Genomic DNA, 23,870 nt, shown 5'->3' on the forward strand with positions numbered 1-23,870 from the left:
ACATGTTGGTTCATTTAAGGTCGGGACTTCAGGTCTTCCTGTATGCAGCGGGGACGATGACGGTGCTCCACTTCAATCTGACAGCTTGAGCCTTCACATTCCTGCTTACAAAAACCCATTACTGCCGTTTTTTTGGAGAGAATGGCTCCATGGCAGCACAAGGCTGTTTTGCATTGTCAATATCTCCAGCGAACAGTGGGTTCAGCTATTTTTTTTTTTCCTCTTCGACTTGGCCCTCAAAAATGCAGTGTTGATAAAATTCTCTTTTTGGCATCGCCCGCCTCGAGAAGCTCTCTGGAGGAGGAGGAGGAGAAAAACAGGCGCAAGTGAGCATGACCGACCCTGCTGAGTGGGAGGAGAGCTCAGCAGGAGGGGTGAAGGGGGGAAAATCATCTGTATCCTTTTCCTTTTTAACACATTTCCATTTCGAAAGGACCCCCGGTGGCTTGACACTCAGCTCTGCCTTTCACAGGAAGCACGCCGACCAAGTGCAGCTCTCGCCTGGCCTGTGACTCAGGCGGTCTCCAGAGCTGCTGAGAGACGTTTGAATACATGGCAGACAGGAAACTGGTGGGACGCAGTATCGATCATGGCGGTGCAGAAGCGACCGCGGCAACAAGTGTACAGGGCACATTGTTCGTATGTGAAGCCTCGCACAAAGGCCGGCTCGCTGAGAGCAAACAGGTGAAATAAAACAGTGTATGAGAGACAGAAAGGGCGACTGTGGGGGAGAAAAACAGAGAGAAATAACCAAAGAGCGTAAACAAGAGAGAGATTCATGATCTGAATATGGTTTGAATGCAAAATGGCTGTTTATATGAACCATAAAATGTTCGTACTGCTTCATGCCGCAATACTGCTGATAAACAGCAATGTCATAAAGCAAGGGAGGTGAGCAACAAAGACACAAACAGCTTATCATGAGGCAGTGGAGGGAAACAGAAATGGATCAACGCTGTCTGTGAGCCAGAAGGGAAAGAATGGGAAGAAGACGAAGAAGAGAAGAATGATGGGAATAAGGAGGAGGACGAGGAGGAGGAGGAGGAGGTGGTGTGGTGGTGGAACAGTGGGGGGTGTTTACCTGGAAGGCCTGCCAGAGCTGATCAGCCAGCCCGCTGATCTGAGCGAGGATGTGACGAATGAGAAAGGACTTTGACATGCTGCTGCTCCCCAGCGTGATCAGGTACTCCATCAGCTTCTCTGCAGCCTGGAGCTGAGGTTTAAAGAAAAATAAAAAAAAAAGATGTCACTGATGGAGAGTCTTTAAAACTTTCTTTTTACCAACTATTAGAACTAAATAACATCAAGGATACAAAATCTGTAAATTGATTTACTCTAATTCCAACAATCACAAACCGGTCACTAAATATATATGTATTCTTTTATTACTTTATTGCAGGTTTTCCCTTTCCAAGTTATAAAATTCATCACTTATTTCATTACACATTTATACAGTTTTTGTTTTTACAGACAGAATGAGGTGAATAAAGTAAAAAAGAGGAAGAAAAAGAGCGAAAGAAACAAGGAAAAAAAGGCCAGATCCTTCTGTCTTTTCTTATAGTTTATTCATTTAAATTTTACTATTCCACTCCATCCGTTTCCTTGATCCATTTAATCCAGTTTCTTATGAATCCCTCCTCTCTGTTAAATTGTTCTTTCCATGTCTTTAATCTCTTCAACTGTTAGACGATTCATGTTATTAAAGTTAAATTCAGGATTGATTTTAAGATTATTTTAATTACTTTTAAAGCCAAACATGTCCAGGCCCCAGTTAAACTACAGAGCTTCTGTCGTACCATCGCTGGTTGTCCCAAGGTCTGTGCTGGTAAATAAACACGACCAAGGTTTTGCCATGAAGATTTGGAAATCTCTGCCCTCTTTCTAAATCTTTGCTCAAAACACATTTTTACAGATAAGCCATTTCTGATGCATGCATTTCATTTGCAATGAATGTTTGTTGTTTTGTCTTTTATTACTTTATTTTCTTCTGTTTAATATTTCATTCTGTATTTAGTTTTTGTTTGTTTGATTCTCATGTATTTTTGTTATATACAAATAAAGTTTTCAGCCTGGCAAATCATCAAATCCAATATTAAACATTTTCACAACTACCAGAATTGGGGTTGGGTTTTTATATCGGACTCAATGTCCCGCCCACAATATTATCTATATTATATTATATTATATTATATATCTATATTATCAATATTATTTGATTGGTTACACACACCCTGATCATACCCAATTAAACAGATGCTTGAAGGCACTTTAACAAACAAAATCATAGCTGTCAATCCCTAATCCAGCTGTTTCATGATAGATTAATTTACCAGTGATTTTCAGGCCCCAAGGTAACATCTTCAAACGTCTCAAATTATGCAGCTGAAAAGTATTTGTTTCTCAGGTTTGAGATCTTAGAACGAAAGAATCTTTGAAATTTTTCCTTCAAATACAAACCGAAAGGATGAATTATTTATCAGAATAATCTAAGAATCAAATTGATTAACTGAATTATAATTTCAACTCTAGACTTTTGGAAAAATCTTAAAACAGAAGCAGCAAACTGCAGACTGAGAACTAGAAGAAACTAATATTCCACTGAATGATATTAATAATGAATCATTATTTGCTGCTCGTTAATCCAAACCCCACGTTTCACTTCTCAATGCCTTCTTGTGTATCTCTGTCATAGGTGATGCTTGTTTTAGTGATAGAGCTGAAAAAATAACAGTTTAAAAGAGAAAAGTATTGAAGGTTGAAGGAGCTCCTTGTGCTCAGTATTGGAACTGGGCCTATAAATAAATAAATAAATACAAATTCAAAACCTTGACAATCATTCATTGTTTGTTGTAACACTGAATGATTCACGACATGAAATCCCACCTCCAAAACTTTGCCATATTTGCTGCTATTTTTCTGTGAGCCACAAAGAAACTCCTCCACACGTAAACACAAACTGTCCCTCGAGCCTCCAGACGCCTCACACTCTGAACAAACACAAAATACTCTCTGATGCTCAGTATGTACGAAGAAAATTAATTCTGCTGCTGATTATTCCCTTTATAATAACACATATAATCACAATTGAAACAAAGGCTCACAGGTAATATCTTATTTCATTACCAGCCACAACAGTCTGTGGCACACAGTCCTTAGAAGGTACATTCAGTCTTCTTCTAGGTATGTGGGATTCGTCAGCGGTGGCAAAAGTACAAACATTCTTTAGTCAAGTAGAAGTACAGATACTTATGTAAAAAAAAAGACTCTGGGTAAAGTAGAAGTACCGATTCAACTTATTTACTGTAGCAATAGTGAAAAAGTTCAGGCTCTGAAATGTCCTCAAAGTGTAAAAGTAAAAAGTCGTCCTCTGAAGGACATTTCCAGTGACTGTTTCAGTGCAAAGCTAAGTGGACCTCAGCTCTTCTCTGCAGTCGAGTCTCCCTCTCAGTCTGTTCTGTCAGTTATACAGCTTGTTAACGTTGTTTTCATCTTGTTATGTCTTAATGTGTTGTTACATCTTTTTCATCTGGTTAAGTTTTCTAAATCATTTTCTGGTCTTCTTACATTATTTGTATCTTATGTCTTCTACATTGTGTTCATCTTGTTACATGTTTTTGTCTTTTAAGTCTTTTAAATCTTTTTTGTCCTGTTATGTCTTTTACATTGTTTTCATCTAGTTACATCTTTTATGTCAAGTTTTCATCTTGTTAGGCCTTTTTTGTCTAGCTTCCTCTTTTACCTTTAATTTTTTACGTTTTTCACATCATTTTTGTCATCATGTGGTTTACATATTTTTCGTATGGTCACGTCTTTCACGTTGTTTTCATCTCGTCATTTTCATGTCATCTTTTTCATCTGAGTACATCATTTTTATCTTGTTATGTTGTTTACATCTTTTTTGTTTGGTTACGTCTTTTCCATCATATTTGTCTTGTTACGTCGTTTTCGTCTCATGTCTTGTTGCGTCATTTCAGTCTTATCCTTCACATTATTTTCTTCTTACATGTTTTAAGTTGTTATCATTTTGTTACATCTTCATACATCGATTTCATGTCATGTCTTTTAAAGTGCTTCCATCTTCTTATGTCCTTCACATAATCTTTGTCTTGCTACGTCTGTTGTGTGATATGCATTGATGGATACACCAAGTAAATACAAAAAATAAATAATCGAGTAAAGTACAGATACCTAAAAACTCTACTTAGGTGTAGTAATAAAGTATCTGTACTCTGGGATTTGTTGACAATAAGATAAATCCATTTATCTTGTCCTGTTAGCTTCTACATCCTGATGCTGAACACATGCAGCACACAGTCAGCTGCTGCTGCAGGTTTGAATTTCTCTGGTCCTGCAGGGGGCATGTTTAGCATGCACGCTCACATTCAGCAACAGCCTAATTCATATTCGCTCAGTTTTTCATATTTTCAACTGGGAGCAGCCCAACACATCCAAACTGTCCTCTGTTGTTGTGCCAGTAGGCAGCTCCTCGGCAGCAGCTGGAGATAAATTGTTTGGCTCAAGGCCGCCATGACCATTGTTGCTTTTCGATCTTGTCTGGGGAATTCAACTAGTAACCTTGCACACATGTGGAGTGCAGAGCTAAAACAGATGCTTAAAGCTGATCGGACAGGCGTGTTCTTCAGACAGAGAGGGAGCGACTGGAAAAAAAAAGAACCTAAAATTTAATTTGCTTTGTATTGCTTCCGCCGTTGATTACAGCCGAGCGCTGAATGATACGAGGACATCATGTGAAATTGTCTGCATGATTATCCTATCAAGAGATTAATTCATAATTTGAGACAACTGAAGGGAGGAGATTGTTGTTCATCTTTTCCTAACCAGATTTTCTCAGGCTGTAGATTGAGGCCCTCCTCCTCTGCACTGCATCAAAAGAGAAAGAGGTCAACACTTTGATGCACAAGCCTGACCAGACCAGACAGTTCAGTTGTTTACTTGAATACACAGACACCAACAAGACAACTATATGAAGTAAGTGAAGAGTTGCTGTGTTTAAAGTGCTTCGATCTTTTGATTGAGGTGAACTGATTCACCACGTCTTTAATCTTAAACTACACTTTGAGCCTGTACTGTTTAAAGTCCCTCCGCAAGTGTCTCTTCTACTCAACACTTTTCTCAACATTTGACCATATTTGGTAACCCTGGTAACTGCAGTATCGTTGTTATGCTCCAGAAAGTGACATCAAATCTCTTATGATGTGCACCTATGCCTCAACACAGCAATGAAAAAATGCAGAGGAAAATACGTCTGCAGCTAACATTTATTATCAAAAGTGATTCACTTGTTGATCATATGGATTAACTGTTTGGAAACTAAATGTATAAAAACTACAGGCCGGGCTGTGACATGAAGAGCATTAGTGCAAAGTCAATACAAATTTTATTTTGAAGAGTCAATCTCATATTAAGATCAACACATTGCTCTAGCTGTCACACACAAGTCAGGAACACAGCCTCTGACTGGTTGACAGACTCAACCCAAGGCATCTTGACATTGCCAGTAAGCAGCTAACAACATGTTAACAACAACTGTATTCAAGATGGAAAATTGGATAAGTAACTACAGAGGACATTCAGTGTTGGATTTATCATCATGGGTTTATTTTATTACGTCTTCAAAAGGACGCTGCAGTTCAAGGCTGGATTACAAAGCCTCTCAAAAGGATACGATCACACCTGAGCCAACACTGCTAACATTAGCATTAGCATAACATTATCCTTTCTTTCTCAGCTTACTTCAGGGCTAACCCTGTCACTTTTCCAGCAATTGGGAAACAACAGATGAGACTTTTCCAGGTGATTAGAAGCTGCAGCATTTATTAACTGACACACTGCAACCTGAACTGTACATTTACTGCCACACTGCTAAATTTAAGTTTGTGCTCCACTAGCGACACCAGCAGTCTGCCATTCGCATTTTTTCTCTTGCCCACTGCACATACTTACGCACTGTCCTATTCCTTAAAAGGGTGTATGGAACTCTCATGACTTATGTGTGCCTCAAAAAATCAATTTTCAAGCTTAAAAAAACAAATAAACAATCAATAATAATGAAATAATAATAATTCATTTTTTGACCGTACTGCAAAGACGTACTACAACTCAAACAAAGCAAGATATAATGAAGAAAGGCCATCATAATTTTAAGACCACATGATCTCTTCAAATGTCTCGTTTGGTCAAAATAAAAATGTACAATGATATAAAACTGTTCAGTCTTATTTCCACCTGTCCTGGTTCGATATGGCGACTGACAGGTCTCGAGCGCAATGCCTACACCAGGACAAAACATAGCTGCACTGGTGTCTACAAGTTGAAATGTTTAAGTCGCTTAAAACTCACATCACAGCTTGGTCAAAGTTTTCTAACTTAACTTATAAGATCCCGATCTGCTGAGGAAGGTTTCAGTTGATGTCAGTCACAGATCTGTCCATGGTCAACATCACGGTCCTTGAGTGGGTGGATGGTAAGGGTTTTCTTTCTTCTATGGTTACTGCATTTTCTTGTACTTCATTCCTTCTATTCTTCTGTACCTCTTATTGTCATATGGCCTTTAAAGAATGTATTTTCTATTTGTTGGACAGAAATATGAGACTGAAAAGGACAAATGGATGTCAGTATATAACAATGTTTTCACGTTCTGTAATATCTGAAGCATGCAGTTGGAGAAACTGACGACTATGCTCTCTTCACTCAGGGGTTAACGTCCAGAAGCTGTTCAAAACACATCTGTCAATGTTCTATAACTTATAGTCCCATTCTTTATGTTAACAGACACATGCTGTAGCCATAAAAGTGAAAGGCAGCATTGTCTGAAAAATAATAGTGATAAAAAGTGTACTTGAGTGCTATGTTTGGGGTTGAAACACATGAGGCGAGGCGGACGCAATATATGAGAAGGCAATAAAAGTTCTTCGAGTAGACAAAAGGATGACACGGTAAGATGAGGCGGCTGTGGGGCGATATGAGGCCAGCCAGACACTAAACTGTTCTCCTCTCTGAAAGGTTATTACATGAAATATGTCTGCAGTCGAACACAGTGGGGGAGTGACATTTGAATGACGCCACTTGGGATTCAGGATCTGCAGTTTCATCGTCTGGGCTCTTCATCTTGTCCAATCTCCTTCCTCGTAGACCGTAACGACTCCTCCAGGTGTGTCTGAGAAACGGAGGCAGAAATAAGGGCTCTCCTTGCGGACATGAGCCACTCTGGAGGCAGAACCTGCCGCTGGGTAAATTACAGTTTCTTGCAGCATTGCCCCTCATGATGGACCACAGTTTGATTGTCGGCACTTTACTGACAACTCTTTTTCAGACGTTTTCATTGTTTGACTACCAAGCTGAGGTCTCAGAGGAGCAACAGTGGGTTCCCTACAGAACCAAAATGTCTAGAAGACCAATTCTCCAACTATAACCACTTAATAAATACTGAGCAGCTTTTGCCTGGTGGTTTCCCATCATGCTATTCCAAGACATAACAGGCTATGAGCAAGTTTAAAATCTCTGCTCCATGACCTTGTTAATATAAAGCAGACTGAAGCTGAAACAATGTGAGAATTGTTTTCCTCCTAAAGTCAAATGTAAATTGCATGATGCTACTCTTTAGTTTAGTAGCAGTATTAGCACTACGCTGTACCACATTATAATTCCCAGGAAACAGCTAAGCTGCTTCCTGTAAAACAGGCAGTTAGGGAGGGATTTGTACGATGTACGATGTACAATGTACCTCAACCTGAAGTACGTTATGTTATGGAGAGCTACTGTGACTAAACACTTTGAAAAACAGTTAGGTCATGTCCAGAAGGGAACCCAAGATTTGCGAATCTCTTGTATGTGGTGCCATCTTCAGACTTCATGTTTTGTCAGTCCAAAACCCAAAGATAATCAGTTTATTATCAAAAAGGACAAGAAACAATTGAGAAACCGAAGCTGCAAATGAATGATGTTTCAGAGGTCGAGTCTCCAGCAAACTTTCATTAAGAAAAATGGAGGTTAAAAAGATAAAGCCCCTCTGACAGGGCTTGTATGTACAGTAAGATGGATTACACCCTTCACTGCAGGACAGTGAAGCAGAACTACAGGAGCCTGTGGAAGACATATCTTAAAATCAAACTGAGGGCACTGCACCTCGCCCTCCTGTCACCACAACCTAATTTCCTGGGCCTGTGATTCATGTGTACACAGACTATCATGGACTGACTGGCTCTCCTCTTCCTTTCCAGGAAAAATGGCATGTCACATAAAAGAGAGTTACAGTGTAATTGTATGGACACACTCCCCTCTGATCAGTACACCCAGGCCTTTAACACAACAGTTCACTTCAAATGTTATTTAGAGTTACTTCACCTGACTGACAGCTAAGACAGGTTGGAAAATAAACCCAAGAAGCCAGTCTGTTTAGGTCCAGTTTGCCCTAAATGTCATCTCCTGAAATTATATCACAATTTAAAAAATTCTGATCTATCACAGTTTGGTAATTATGTCAAACTAGTAATACATATCATGATATATTAGAATATTTTCTGGAATTTCAATTGAGAAAGTTGCTTATTTGTGCATCCAGCTAACAAAGAGATTCATTTTGAGTCATGTTTGTCTTCACCTGATAAATGTTAGACTGATATTTGAATGTCAACTGTAGCCTCTCAGACCTGATCCTCGTACACAAGCTCTTGCCCAAGTGGCGCAACACGAGATCTCCCGATACATTCACACCTGTGTTTACATGCTACCTGGAAGCAACTCAGACAACAGAGAGAGATCTGCTCAGAAATAGTGACTTGTTACGCTCAGAGTCCACTTCGCAAACTTTCGACAAAGAAGAAAATGTCTCAAGACTTCGACATAGAAGAGGAACATCATTTCTTTGCTGCAGCCTCGCCGCTTGGGTGAGAGCTTGTGTACCCGCTTCAGGCGTGTGGACGAGGATCAGGTCTGAGAGGCTACAGCTGACATTCAGGCTAAAAGCATGGTGTAAATTGCGTCTTTTAACGTCAAATTTTAATGTTGTGGCTTACGGACACTTGGATTACACCACACGAACAGTATGGAGACATTTTGTGTTTTTTTGTGATCTTTTGTGTTCTTTTTTTACATTTTAAAACTGGTCACCACCTAGATTTGCAACGCTGTTTTCTGCTGAAGCTCCGGAAGTGTTTTGTGAACTGGAGATCTTCACCCATCCTCACATCAGCACAGGGGTGAGGAGATATTGAGTGAAATTTCATTTTGGGGTGAACTATCGCTTTAAGAGGCTAAATACAGCCAAGTTGTGCTTTTGGCCTTTGTTTGGGCCCAGATGATGCACTGTTTTGCTAGAAAAAGCGCTATTAGGGTGTATCCACCTTAAATGCACTTGTTCCATGCGCTATAGATCATTTAAACAGGGCCTCTTGTCTCTAACTGTGTCCGTCTGCTGTTTGGTGCTGAGGATGTTGTGTACCGTCAGTTTATCAGAGCTTGTTTGCTTGAAACAAGGCTGTTCAGAGTGGTGAGAGAACCAAAGCAGTAAAGTTGCAGTAAAATCAAAATAATGAGCTGAAACACTCCGAAGAGCTCAGTGGATCTGTGGAGCTGGGTGATAATTGTTTGGGCACCACTACAAGCAACCCTTTTCACATACATACAGTCATGTTATCTATTGTGAAATGATTTTTCTACTCAAAGAAAAAGGAGGTCAGAATATATTTGGCACCATGAAGAAAGGTTAACTTGATTGTTTGTAGTAACCTGATATACTGGATCAGTCTGGGTGGCAGACAGTCTTATCAAATAAATCAGGTACTGGCCAGATGTGACAGAGCCAACATTAAATTCACTGTCATAAACAAATCTTCTAAAAGGTGCAGTTACTGTAACTACTGACTAATTAATGACCTAACAGTAGAAATTATACAATCATGTGCTTAGTCATGCCCTCATAATGTCAGACGAAAGAAAAAACACTGGAAATCTATTCAGTGGTTCATAAAGACACCAGACAATCTTATCCCACTCCAAATATGAAATTGTTTTTGAGCGGCGTGTTTGACAGATTAGTCCGGTGTCTGAATGTTTTAGATTCGTGTCCCAGCGGTCGTCCTCGTCCGTTGGCTCTCTCTGATCTTGTCAGGAATCTTTCCAGTATTATAATTACCCCTGCCCTTCATCTCTGACCTCCCCTCCATATCTGAATTGTCTTGAGCAATCAGTTTGACTGGCAGAGCGACAGAGTGTTCACTGGACGTCAAAAATACTTCATTAATGGGAATCCTCAAAGTCAATTGCAACGTCCTTATTGAGGAAGTTTAAGAGAATACAAATTTCTGAGAATAATTCTTTGAAGAGAAATTGTGAGAAGGTTATCGACTTCACATAGAAAATGCTGAGTGTGGTGCACAAACAGTAAAGCTCCGGGCTGATGTTCTATCCAGAACCATTTGCTTCTGATGGACCCTTGTCAAGGGTCTTTATAAGACTAAAGATTCCATTAAAGAACACTTTTCCTTTTCGTTTTGGAAGAAACAGTTAATCAAGGATTGTTGAAGAACTCTTTCATCAAGGGTTCTTTGTACCATAATATAAAAGGGTTCTGTGTTGAACCCACCGGGTGTGTTCTAGACAAAACCCTTGTAATATAAAGAGGTTCCTGATTGAACCCACTGGGCAGGCCCTAGATAAAATCCTTGGGATACAAAAAGTTCTTGTAGAAACCCCTGGGTTTTTTTTTAAGAAATAAAATGAAATATGAAATATGAAAAGGTTCCTGGTAGAACTCCCCTAAAAGCCTACTGAACTTTGTGGGTTTGCAACAACTGAAGGAAATAACTACATTTTTTGACTCCAACACAAAAATGAAAAAATAAGAAAGAGAATTTAAGGAAGGAAACGTTTCAAAAAGCTTTAACTTTCCTACTTCTAAACTACAATACAACTAAAAACAGGAGTTTATTAGTTATTTGCCTGTTTTGTCCAACTGACTACAAACTCAAGAACTTTACATTGACAGTCACTTTCCTCGATGCTCTGTAAGTATTTAAATAGATTTCCTCTCATCCAGGCAGCTGTTTGCTTCTGATTATTTCAGTAAACAGATAAAATCAACTTGCAGAGACTTATAATAAAATTTATAGTCCTTTAATGATATGGAGACTATCAGTATCATATTACAAGTACTGTAAAAGCATATTTTCCTGGCTTCACTTCAGTCTGTGTACACTGTCCAGAGACTGTCCAGAGAGACTGTCCTCACAATTATGAGACAAACATCTACGGAGGTGAATCATGACTCTTATCTGTCGGGAGCAAAGATGCAGGTGTCTCTGCTCTGCTTTTATTGATCTGTGTCTCTGATTTTTGGCTGCCAACTTTACATCTGACCAGAGATTATGGATGAAAACTAGCCTTTATACCTAATTCTGGTATATTTCCAATAATGTTGATTAATAAATACTGCCAAAAACTACACTAAACTTGAAGCTGTTGTTGGTGCAGGAAACTGCTGTTCGTTTCTCATTCTTTATCGACAGTCGACACTGCCCTGTCTTAAAGGATTCAGACCTCAATAAATATCACATCATCAAGATTTTGATGCAGAAATTCTAAAATTGCAAAACTGATCATTTCCACTAATCATATAGCATACCACCATTTCAGTCAAAATAATTGCAATATGACTCTTTAACCACATTGTGCCGGTCTACTAACTAATATGAAGCCTCATATTAAAATAAAGATTTGAATGCCTTGTTGCAAACAACGCAGACTGTGAATTTTGTAACAGTCATCTGAATAACATCTTGAGTGGTTCTTTTAATGATGTCTACAAACAGGGGGAATCATTACAGCAAGCAAGACCAGGGCTCACAATCGTTTTAAGACAAACTGTGAACCTATCCTTTAACCTTTTAACTATGATTTTTTTTCTGCCTAAATCTGACCAAAATTAATCCAAAATGACTAATAAAGGTATAGTTAAAAAGATCTGTTCATCTAGAGGCTCTCGAAAAAATAGGAAAGAGATCTAATTGCTGGTTTTCTGTCAAACTGGCAGAAAATTAATTAACAATTTGCAACTGAATGGAATTTCAAAAACATGCATCTGTCAAAAGAAGACATGGACATTGTTTGACTATGTTCAGGTATTTTACCGACTAAATGTTTACACTATAAGATTATGTCAAACGATTTATTGTCGCAGCTTTACAATGCACTCATCAAATTTAAAAAGAATATTCGTGCCACACAACATGTGGTGGCACAAAACTACAATACCAAGAGACTCTCTTACTGTAAATGAAAACATTGCACTGATTGCACCAGTGCACCACAAAAGTGTACATCTTTTCACAAAAAGACCATTAGCAGAATAGAGTTCCTTGAGTTCTTTGCCATACTGGTATTTTTTGTGGCAATGGAAAACTAATGTCAAACACAGACAAAGTGATACCACAGCAGCAGCAGTTTTGTACAAAAATGTTTAAGCGTTCAGTTTTAACACCAGGTTTGGGTGCCAGCTCCTCAGGAACAATGTGCAAAGGCTTCTTTCCAAAGTTGCCATTTTGGACTGTTATTCACCCACCAGAGAAGGGTGCATCCATAATAGAAAAGGCTGAGAAACCAATTTCGCCAGGCGCGACGGTGTCAATAGACCAAAATGTGATGCAGCCACGAGGTGTTGCATTTTGAGCAACAGGCACAGCTGAGATCAGTGACCCGTATCACCCACAGTTGAATGATCACATTTTAAAAGCTATTTCTCCGCCTGTACAGGCCCACATTTGACTCGGTGTAACAAGTTCACACCCTCCACTGAGGACTTGTTAAAATATACTCGGTAAAACGAGAAGATGAGGCAGGCTGAAGGACAGTAACCGCATCAAAAACTTTAATTACACATGCACCGGTGATATCAAACAGTCGTGGTATCAAAGAGAGGATTTTTACTTTAAACAGCGTAATCTCGCTCCAGATACAGAGCTCACTCTATAAGGTGCTCTGATTAAAGGCAAGACTCTGCATAAATTTACTGCCAAATCTTGTGGGCGTCTCACAGTTTGTCACAAAAAGGACAACGGAGATGATTACAGATAAAACTTGTCTGTTGTCTGAATGGCATTTAAAAAGTAATCAAGACTAAAGGTGTTTGCTCTGTCAGTAACCAGGTAGTTTTTATGGGATGGAAGGGATCGATGGGAAAGATTCCTGTTCAAGACTGAAAGTCTTTCAGCGACAGCTCTCCCAAAAATGAAAATTCAGTCATTATCTGTTCACGGTCATACTGATTGAAGGTCGGGTTTAGTTTTTTAGTCCACAAAACACTGCTGGAGTTTCAGTGTTGCAGATTCTCCCAAACAATTTAATTGGTGACCAGTTTCCAAACAAAAAAAACACAACCAAAAAAAAAAAAAAAAGCGCCCACACTGCTCATCTGGTGTAATCCAAGTCTTCAAAAGCCCCAACATGCTGTTCACTTGTGCGTGGCTCCAAGCTGAGGATCTACAGTGAAAATTTAGGCTAAAAGCATGGTGTAAATGACGTCTTTCAAGTCAACTTGGACGGTGTTCCTGCACAGTTCACACACAACAAGTGTTCTGACAGTTACCCATCTGTCCATTTGTCCATCCGTCCATTTTCTTCTATTTATCCTGGAGCCAAGACACGATGGCAGCAGACTCAGCAGACATCCAACTGGACATCTGTGCCGAATTTGAAGAAATTCCATCCAGGTGTACCAGAGATGTGGTGCTGACAAGAATAGGACGGCCGTAAGGTCACAGAGACCTTGGACTTTGAAGACGGACCTACAAATTCTTATCAGTCATCCTCAAGTCTGAGTGGACATTTGTGCCAAATTTGAAGAAATTAAGCCACAGCACCACATATAAAGACAGAACTGGAAACTGAGATGGACATTCAAGGATTAATCAATTCACCAAGAAAATGCAGGAAAACCATTTGCTGATGCCCACAATTAAAGCCATCGGTTTTCAAAAAATGACATCTGACTTGAATGATGATGAGAACAGACTTTGAACTTATGCATTTAATGAATACACCAGAAAAGCTGGATTCATACATGACAGCTGGGGTTAACAGGAGTAGATAACTGTGGCGTAGGTTTTAATTTATGGCTCATCATCAAGTTTCACTTATTGATGGCATGACCAGAACACTAGGAAGGATGTTCTATAAGTGACGAGACTGTATCGTGTTTTATTTATATTACCCCCAACTGTGTTTACATCCTTTCATGTCCTTTACAACACAGATCAAACGGTGGAATGTATCACTAACGAAAAGACTCCTGCTGAGAAGTAACTTCTTCCACTCGGTGATACTGGTAATCATAGTGATGACGCTTTGCTTATTTAGCTTTTCATTAACTTCTTTGATGTCACCTATAATAAGAAAAAAAAACTACTAAGTATCATAAGCACGGAGGAGAAAAGGCAAGCAGCCCCAGCCGACCAATCACACATCTTGATATGAAAAAAATTATATGTCCGAAGCCACTGAAGGAATCTGTGAGCTGGCCGAGCTAAGTGCTTGATCAAATTTTATTTTTAATTACGACTTTGGCTTCCAACTAGGGCTGCAACTAATCGTTTTCATCATCGGTTAATTGGACGATTATTTCCTCAATTAATCAATGAGTTGTTTGGTTGATAAAATGTCCAAATATGGTGAAAAATGTCCATCAGACATCTTGTTTTGTCCACAACCCAAAGATATTGAGTTTACTGTCAGAGAGCAGTCAAAAAAAACCAGAAAATATTAACATGTAAGAAGCTAAATGCTGAGAATTTTGGCATTTTTTCTTAAAAAATGACTCAAACCAATCCATTAATAATCACTTGACTAATCAATTAATTGTTGCAGCTCTACTTCCAATAGTGAAAAAAAGATAGGTCTGGGTGATATAGTTGAAAACCCTATCATGATAATGAAGTTTCTTATCAGTCGATATTGATAATTACTGATCATGTAGGTTGTGACTGACTACATGTTGTGTATTCCAAAGTGTGGAAGCAACTCAGGTGATAAATATATTTTTGAACAAATACCTCAATATTACAACAATACTATACAGAGGTGCTTTCACAAAATATTTACCCAATGAGCAGCAATGTGGAGATAATGAATGTGGGTAAAAGCAAATAAACAAAGTTCAGCACGTCACTTTACTGTGTGCAGCTTTTCAAACCAGAAACAAACAATACTTATGCCCTATCACCATATACCGATATGCAAAATGTATCACAATACCTCATCTCTTATCACAATACAATATAGTATCGATAATAGATAATCAAGACAAACAATTGTTCTGTTTTGAAGCAACAGTTTTGTCTTGTGTTACAAATCCAGCACACTCCTTCCCTTTACAGCGGTGTGGTTTCTCTCCTCCCTAAAAGCCCAAACTCGCTGTCAGCCAGGCTGTGGCATGTTTAGTTCAGCTCAGGCCAAGATGATGAAAAGAGAGCCTTTGGTCAACAAGAAAGGTAAAACCAATTTGGTTATGAAGCTATAACACGGCAAGCGGGTACATGCGGCAAGCGCACGCGCAGACACACACTTACAAACTGAACTTCAGCTGGGAGAGCAGGCAGGGATTGTTATTACACACTGTGGAAATCCCAAAACCCACGGCCTAAGCATATGACAGCTGGCAGGGCATTTATCAGCTCAGTTCATCTACAGTGATGACTGGAAACGTGACGTGCTCAGAGCTGACAGTGTATTGTTGGTCTCAAAGTACATTCAGTATCGGAGAGGAAAGTCCAGACACAGAGGAAGGAAAACCATGCACCATTACAGCAGGTTTTTTTGATGGCGCTGTATAAATATCATCTGTTCTTCTATGAGTTTGGTTTGGTACATCCGGACAAAAATATTCAGGTGCAAGACAAAAGACTGGAGGGTAGAAAGGAGAGAAGTCTGCACGCTGTTAGGCAAATAAATATTTTAATTTTCTTTTAGCACAATCTCTTTAAAAGCAACGTTTTGAATCTACAAGATCTACCTCTTTTTGCCTGAGGAGGATCTTGTAAATCTAAAACTTTGCCTTTAAAGAGAATGTCCTAAAAGAGAATTAAAATATTTATTTGGAGCCTAACAGTGTGCAGACTGTTCTCCTTTGTATGCTTTAGTGCTCATTTCCTGACATGGTGAGGAGAAGCAAATTTTCCACCTCAGTGAAACACTTTCTTCTTTTATATCCAAATATTACCAAATATTTCAGCAAGTCAGAGAAGCCTTGAAGCGACCTCCCACCCCTACAAATTAAGGGTTGGTTTTAAGACTATCTTCCTGCGCAACATTAGGTAAAATGTGTTTTTTATTTTTAGAATAACTTCAACAATTCAAATGTTGAATTCATCACATCTGAATCTAAGTAAATCAAGTAATCATCATAGATAATAACACATAATAATCAAGTACTGTTCTAGCAAACAGAATAAGAAAAGCACACAGTATTGAGAGGCTATCAGCACAAATATCTTTGTATCTGACTGGACCAAAAAAATAATATTTCACATCAGCATAGTTGTTAGTAAGCTATGAGAAATCTTTAGCAGAAAATTGATTATTGAGGCAGTCTGTCATGTCTGTCCTAGAGTACAGTGACATCATCTATAGACACACTTTGCCTCCAGTCTCAAGCCATGAGACTCAGTTCATCACTGGTCATCTTTAACAATTAAACACACCAGTCATTGGTTTCTACTCATTGATAAAGCTGTAAATAGAAACTCACCTTCACACATCTCCTCCTCATTAAACTGGTCCAATAGTCATTATTCAACACACTGAACTGACTGGCTAATACTCAATGTCCCCTGTGCAAATATTCATCTTGGAAAAACTGCTATCAGTTTTTGTGCTGCACACACCTTGAACACTAAACAACACACATTAAAACCCTTTTAAAATCATTATAAAATATTCTGTTCTTGAATGTACCTGTTTTTAACTGAGTTCTGTTGTCTGTTTGTGATGTCTGTTAATTGTATTTATTATATATATATTTTTTTTATTTCTGAAACATGATAAATTTTGGACATATGTCTGAAACCTTAGTATTAAATCAATATTTGTGAAATGCAGACTATCAACGGAGGTAACGATGACTAGGAACGCAACTAACGATTATTTTCATGGTCAGTTAATCGGTCGATTAATTAATAGTGATTTGCATATAAACTATCAGAAAATGGTGAAAAATGTTAATCAGTGTTCCCTAAAGCCCAAGATGACATCCTTAAATGTCCTGTTTTGTCCACAAACCAAAGATATTCATATTATTGTTTAAGACAGTAGAAAATATTCACATTTAAGAAGCTGGGATCAGAGTTTTTACTTAAAAATGACTGAAAACGATTATTCAGTTATCAAAATAGCTGCTGATTAAATTAATTGGCAACATCATAACAGGAGGAAAAACATGTTTTTTTTAAGCAAAACAAACACCAGTGTTTCGTTGCCCTGGTGACTGACTGACAGGCTGCAGGTTGTAGAGGTGTTTTGAGAGGGGAGAAAGGACTGATTTTATTTTGTGTGATGTACAAAATACTCTAAATAAATAACAACATATTCTAGAAATTATATTTTTCTTATAGCAGAGAGAGTACAGTACCAAAACAGGTAATGCTGGGTACCAGTACTGAATTCCTGGCACCAGTATCGATTAAAATGTACGCAACCCGACTGTCCTTCCATAATATTCACATAGAGTGCAGCTAATAACATCCCTGCTCTTTTAATTTATTGTGATTGGATGTCTGACTCTACATAACGTGTCTCATAAAGCTGTAAGACAACTCGTCTCTGTGGGTGAATTAAAGTTTCTCAGAGACAGACTGATGCTGTGTTAATGGAAACCCTCATTAAATTTAAATTATTCTACACCCTCCTCACCGCCATCATCAGTTTCATTGACAACCGCTAAACATCACTGTGCCGCTTCGGAAGAAAAACTCAACTTTCTTCACCATTCGTCATGACAAACGGAAAGAGGGAATTTGCTGAACAGAGGAAAATGCCTGCAGCCATCTTGGTTGGGTAAACCATTCTCTGAGCGTTCAGTAAGAGCCAGATGGGATAATTTCATCCTTGTCAACTCGGGCTCACTTTCATCTCCATTTCCCAGCTGCTGGGCCCTGTCATGACAGTAACATGTGCGAGGCGGTAAGTGACTTTTACAATCCGCTGAGAAGGCAATTTTACCCTTTAAGGACTCAGCGAGCTCTGAATGAAGCCCAACAAAACACGACACTGATCTCCATCTGCATTGTAATGGAAATACTCTCAATTTCATTTCAAGGGAAATATACCATAAAGATGACAGATTATGAAGGTGGAAAACATGCTGTTGAATGTGGTGTCTCACAGCTGCTGTTCTTTAAAAATACAATTTACAGGTAAGATTTTCAGTAATTTATTTATGGAGAATATCTAATATGAGATATCAGGGAAATCAACTGAAATCAACTCTGAACTGAGGGGACAAGAAATATCTTGTCCTGTTTACTGAAGGGGTGAACAACATTTAAAGTGCAAAAAAACCTTATAGGATGGTCATGATTGTTTCAGGTATTAGCTCATTTAGCTCAAAGCATCGTCTGTAAGCACGGCCTCACAGAGCTGTTAGCATGGCTGTTTAGGACGGGTGAAAAAAAGAGACAACCCTCTTCGCTCTTTAGACGCCGTGTATCACAGTATCTGAAGTTTTGTGCACATTACTTCAGCTTGTCGAGAACCACAAAGCTTGACAGACCTGCTGGGAAAAAATATTCTCTGGCTGCAGCTTCTCTAATGTGACGATTTGCTGCTTTTGTCTGCTTTATGATGTTGTAAACTGAGCTTTGTGGGTGCCAAGACTGAACAAGCAATTTAAAGTTATTATGAAGTGTGTATTTCACTGTATTCTGTCATGAATAGAATAAACTATTAATCAAGAAAAATTGATTGAAAATAATTACTAGTTGCAGCCCTGGCAGTGTTTTCACTATTCACAGCTGCTTTTGAATCAAACATCACAAATGCAGAAAATGTTTTTGGCCCATTTTGCTCTAATCAAACTCTATTAGCTTTTAAGCAGATAATTGATCAATTTTTACATTTTGCCTACGAGCTGTGAGTTGCAGCTGCTGACTACATTAAGCTGAGTCAACACTTTTTTATATACAAACACCAATAATCCTGTGTTGCCTTGATAAAAAAATATTATCAAACTTTAATGATGCTCATGGGAAATGGTGTAGTATTAAAACTTTGTTTGGGTAAAGTTAATATAGCACTTCAACTACTGTAACCGTCACGTAAGCCCCTTAAGCCCCATTTTCAGAGGATTAATATTACCCAGGGGATGTTCGGTGGTAAGAACAACTTGTGACCGATATGTTTATTTAATAGAAATCTGCCATGTCTTTAATCTATAGAGTAAAACTTGGAGAATACAGAGGTTCCCTAATAATGCAAATGCAGCCACTGCAGCCAGAATCTGAGGTGCATTATGATTTTGTGTTTCTACTCATTTCAGGTTTATTTATCACTTTATGTCCCTGCACCTGCAACAGGAAGCTCAGGAGGATCATTCTGACTCCACCTGCCTGTGGTTTCTTTGTTTTTTTTTCCTTACTGCAAATCCTGCAGAAGTTCTATCTTATGTACAACTTAATTTTCTTGTATATTATATTTTAGACCTGCTATTTTCACCTGCTGTGCCAGAAAAGAGAAAGCAAGTAGAAAAAGTTGTTTTTTTGATACATGGTGTCTTCTTTTATCTGGAGTTGTCATGAATTCATGCTGACCACAGCCACTGTTGTCTGCGTGACAGATAAAACTTTTAATAGTCGTCTTTGAAGTTAACAGTAGGAGGTCTGAGATGTTTGATACCAAAAAATACATTTTGAGTTTTTATTACTTTGACAAAAATACATATACAATAAGTTTGCACAATAATAGCAAAACTTTTAGGTTGGTGGAGGGACATGATGAAAAAAATTAAGAAATGCCTGAACTCTTTTTGTGCAGTAGGTTCTCTGTCCCATGGAAAGTGGAGAAAGCAGTGTGATAAGGTTGAAAATACATATTAATACTAGGGATGCTACATAAGCAAATCTTCAAAACAGTTAATAAAATAGTAACAACAACAGTGTCACCAACAATGCATTTTGCAATCATGTGCGCAGCCTTCTAAAGTCTGCTGATATGTGCTTCAGATCGGCACCAACATGAACAGAACCTGACGGTGCTCCGTCACTGTTTCTTCTCAAATTCTACCAAATGTTTGTCATCAATCCATTCAGAAATCAACACAGTTTTCTTAGTGTTGTCATGATACCAAAATTACGATTTTGATATGACACCTGCTTAAAATATCTCAATAATGAAACGATACCACGACAAAAACATAAAACACCAGGAAAAATAAAGGAATAATAATATAAAATTCCAGTCCTCACATGACAGAAATAAATAGCTTTAAAAATGAACAACAGACGATAGGGGTGAGAACCTACGCGTACCTCACGATTTGATTAGAGGGCTACAATTCAATGATAAAACGATTCTGATGCTTCTCAATGCATCAAAATGTATTAAGCCAGGGTGTTTGAATTGTATTGATCTGCAGCTGCTCACGTTCATCCATCCTCACCAAAACTCAAGAAGCTGCATAATTTCTATGTAAACATGAGGCATATGTTACATTTAGGGGAGGAATCTTTTCGTCTGGTTTGATTCAGAATCTATTTTTGGCTGAATTAATAGAAAAGGGGCAAAACTTTCAGCCTCTTGCTCTAGTTTCCCTGAAATACAATATGAAACAATAATGAGTTAATCAAGAATCCTACAGTCCCCTGCCTGGATGACAATAACAAAATGAGCATGTGGCGTTATTAACGTTGTGTCTGCAGCAGTGGACAGCAGCCTCTCTGCTGCACCGTTACCTCTGAGGAAAGACCTCGCTGTCCAGTGTGCAGAGCTGAGAACTGAGCAGAGTTATTTTCTTCATCACAGAGTTGACTGAACTTGTTTAATGCCACAGTGTGTGTCGCTCAGCTGTTTGTCACAGCTGATCGCTGCTCTGCTCCGTTCACGTCTTAACGTCTCTGGGTGATGGTAAAATGTTTTCACTACACATTTCATGATCATCTCGCAAACCCCAGTTATTTAAACACTAAATCAAAACATGTTGCTGCCTTCTGAGAAGATGAAGTTAACTGTAGATAACTCACAGCGTGTGCACGCTGTAGACCGTCTGGGCGCTGAGTTACGCCTTTTTTGCTCCATCAACATCACGTTGATTGACATTTAGAAAATTGATTTTTGACATTTATGAATCGATTCATAGTCTTCCACATGCATCTCAGACTCAAGTATTTCCCCCACCCCTAACAGAGGACAGGTACTTACTCAAGTCTGAGCTGTTTTATTGTTAATTTATTAAGATAATTATCGTAGAAATTTTGTTGATCAGGACTCTGGGATTTAGCCGTGACTTCCGTCTTGCCTTGAATATGAACTTTAATATTTCAGTTTGATATCCCAGGCACAAAAAAAAATTCTGTTCCTTTATTATGCTAAGAAAAAAAACTGTATGGCTTATTTTAAAATATTTTTAATGTCTAAAAGTATGAAATCATAATACACTGCAACCTTCAAGCTGAACATCCAGCTGGCTTCTAGCTGGGATCTTGCACTTTCCTCCCCCTTCATAGAAACTGCAGGCACTACAGTGCAATCTCGACTAACTGCATGTTTTGTTTTTTTAACTTGAACTACTGTATGTTTCATCACCAACTGAGCCAAAGTGATTACAACTAATTTCATTATCTATGCTGATGTTTCAGAGGTTCAAGGGTGCTTCACTGTTTCCAGTACGTTCACACATTGATGTTACATACATGCAAATGTGGCTGTGGGCCAGTTATGTTAATCAGTACAGTAATAAAGCAACATGAGCACAATATGTAGAATTTGCATCTCTTTGATCATCTAAACATATAGGTATGATTTTAGTTTGTGCGAGAAAGATCAGAGGGAGTTGGATGTGATTTGTATCTGATCAAACAGACCCGATCAGTTTCTCTGTTTAATTGAACTGCTCTAACTGAGGCGGTTAATTTCACAGCTGTGGATCCACCGCAGCCATATTAACATGGAAATATTGTTTGTATGTTTGTTTGTATCCCCACAGATCCCATTACTCACCCCGCTGAGCTGATTGCAGTGCAGCAGCATCCCTGTCAGCTCCTTCAGCGACTCCTCCACCCGTCTCATGAACTCCGCAGACGGCAGCCTCTGAGAGCAGAACAGGTCCATCGCTCGCGCTGCGACCCGGCAGGCCTGCAGGACGAGGTCACGAGGTCCCAGCGGAGGGGGATCCCTGCACGCCACCACCACCGAGTCCAGGAGCTGGCACACAGAGTCCACAAACACAGAGCCTGCGTCCCAGTCAGGGCGGAGCCACAGAGACATCAGGCCTCTGGTGTTCCCTTCTACCCGGTGGAGGGAACACAGCGACTGGAGAAACTGCACGTGAGGAAGCATCGCTCTCGCACGAGGACTTCTGTGAAGACTGGATGGATCTGGAGGCTGAGGAGTGACGGCAGGTTGGAGGTCCAGGAGTTCAGGAGTCTCTGAGTCAAAATCAGGTTGAAGGTCTGTACTGTTCCTGACACTTTCCGGACCAAACAGATCCTGAGAAGTAGTGTTTATTGTGTAGTCAGGACCTAAAAGATTTGACACAGAAACACAGAAAAATTAAATGCTCATACTTTTTCAGTACTGTAGGTACCAGAGATGCAATTCCTCTGGACATCAATGCTTACAACTGTCATAGTCTGCTGCTAAATGAAAGAGGAAGGAGAAAAACTACATGTGCCAATATGTGCAGCTGCAGCAATAGCTACAAAATAAAAAGTAGTGATGCGTGGATCACCCCAGTTAACCCACGGGTCAGGTGGGTTCGGACTGACTTTCTAGAAAATACCGCAGGTCACAACAGTCAGGTCAGCTGACAACAGCGGAGTATTAATCAGTCCCTCCGCGATTTCACGGAACGGCTTTTAGGATTGTTGTGGCCTAAAATGCCTGATTTCACGGCAGCTTTTCTCAAAATTTGCAATGCATGCTGCAGTGTTTTGTGGCAACTCGTTCCAGGGAGAACAATACCGCGCTCTATTCTGAGTGTTCTAAGTAACCTCATCATAAAGGCTCACAAGTACAAAAACTTTAACAAAATGTGCTTTATTTGAAGACAAAGAAGTGCACAGTGTTGATAAATGTCAGTAACAATGACAAACTTTCTGTTCTTTTCAGTGCTTGGTAAAATGGGCAACAAAACCTAGTGAATTATGAAACAAAATACTGAGAGTTTGGCTAAAATTGTAAGGCCATGCAGAGTTCACAGGGACTGGTTGCATTTGCATGAATTGATGTCATCGCAGCTTCCTGAAGGGACTGATTAATGACTTCCACAAACATTGTGTGCAGTTGTCCTCGTTCTGCCTCCCGGTGCTCAAAGTACCGATCAGCTGATCAGCAGGTTAAATCTTGAAAGTGTGGACTCTATTCTTTCTCTACATTGTGCAGCCGAACACCAGGCTAAAGAATACAGTAGAGACTTACAGTGACATAGTTTTCTGTTAAAATGAACTGTTATAAATAAGAAGGGAAAAGGAGGGAGAAAAAAGCAACAGACTTAATATCTGAGCAGAAATCACTTTTTCATTTCTTAGTAAATCAGTAAATCTCAGTAAATCTCCCTCTCAGTCTTGCGTTCTACTGTCCTAGTGCCCACTTAAACCGATATGAATTTTTTTAGTCATCTAAAATAGGTTTTGCTGCTGACCCTGTCCACAGCA

At 39.1% G+C, this 23,870-nt stretch overlaps 1 protein-coding gene across 1 annotated transcript in view; it reads right to left on the minus strand.

The window, feature by feature from the left end:
* mei4 (meiosis-specific, MEI4 homolog (S. cerevisiae)) overlaps positions 1-23,870 on the minus strand; it is a 71,526-nt gene that overhangs the window by 41,656 nt on the left and 6,000 nt on the right. Inside the window, exons 3-4 of the mRNA XM_084738178.1 lie at positions 22,216-22,736; positions 1,082-1,213 (exon numbers count right to left, since the gene is read on the minus strand). Of these exons, the coding sequence (XP_084594304.1) occupies positions 1,082-1,213; positions 22,216-22,736 (653 nt within the window). The remainder of the gene's footprint in view (positions 1-1,081; positions 1,214-22,215; positions 22,737-23,870) is intronic.

The sequence above is a fragment of the Lutjanus erythropterus genome, chromosome 15 (assembly GCF_056507025.1).
Source record: "Lutjanus erythropterus isolate fLutEry1 chromosome 15, fLutEry1.hap2, whole genome shotgun sequence".
Lineage (NCBI taxonomy): Eukaryota > Metazoa > Chordata > Actinopteri > Lutjaniformes > Lutjanidae > Lutjanus > Lutjanus erythropterus.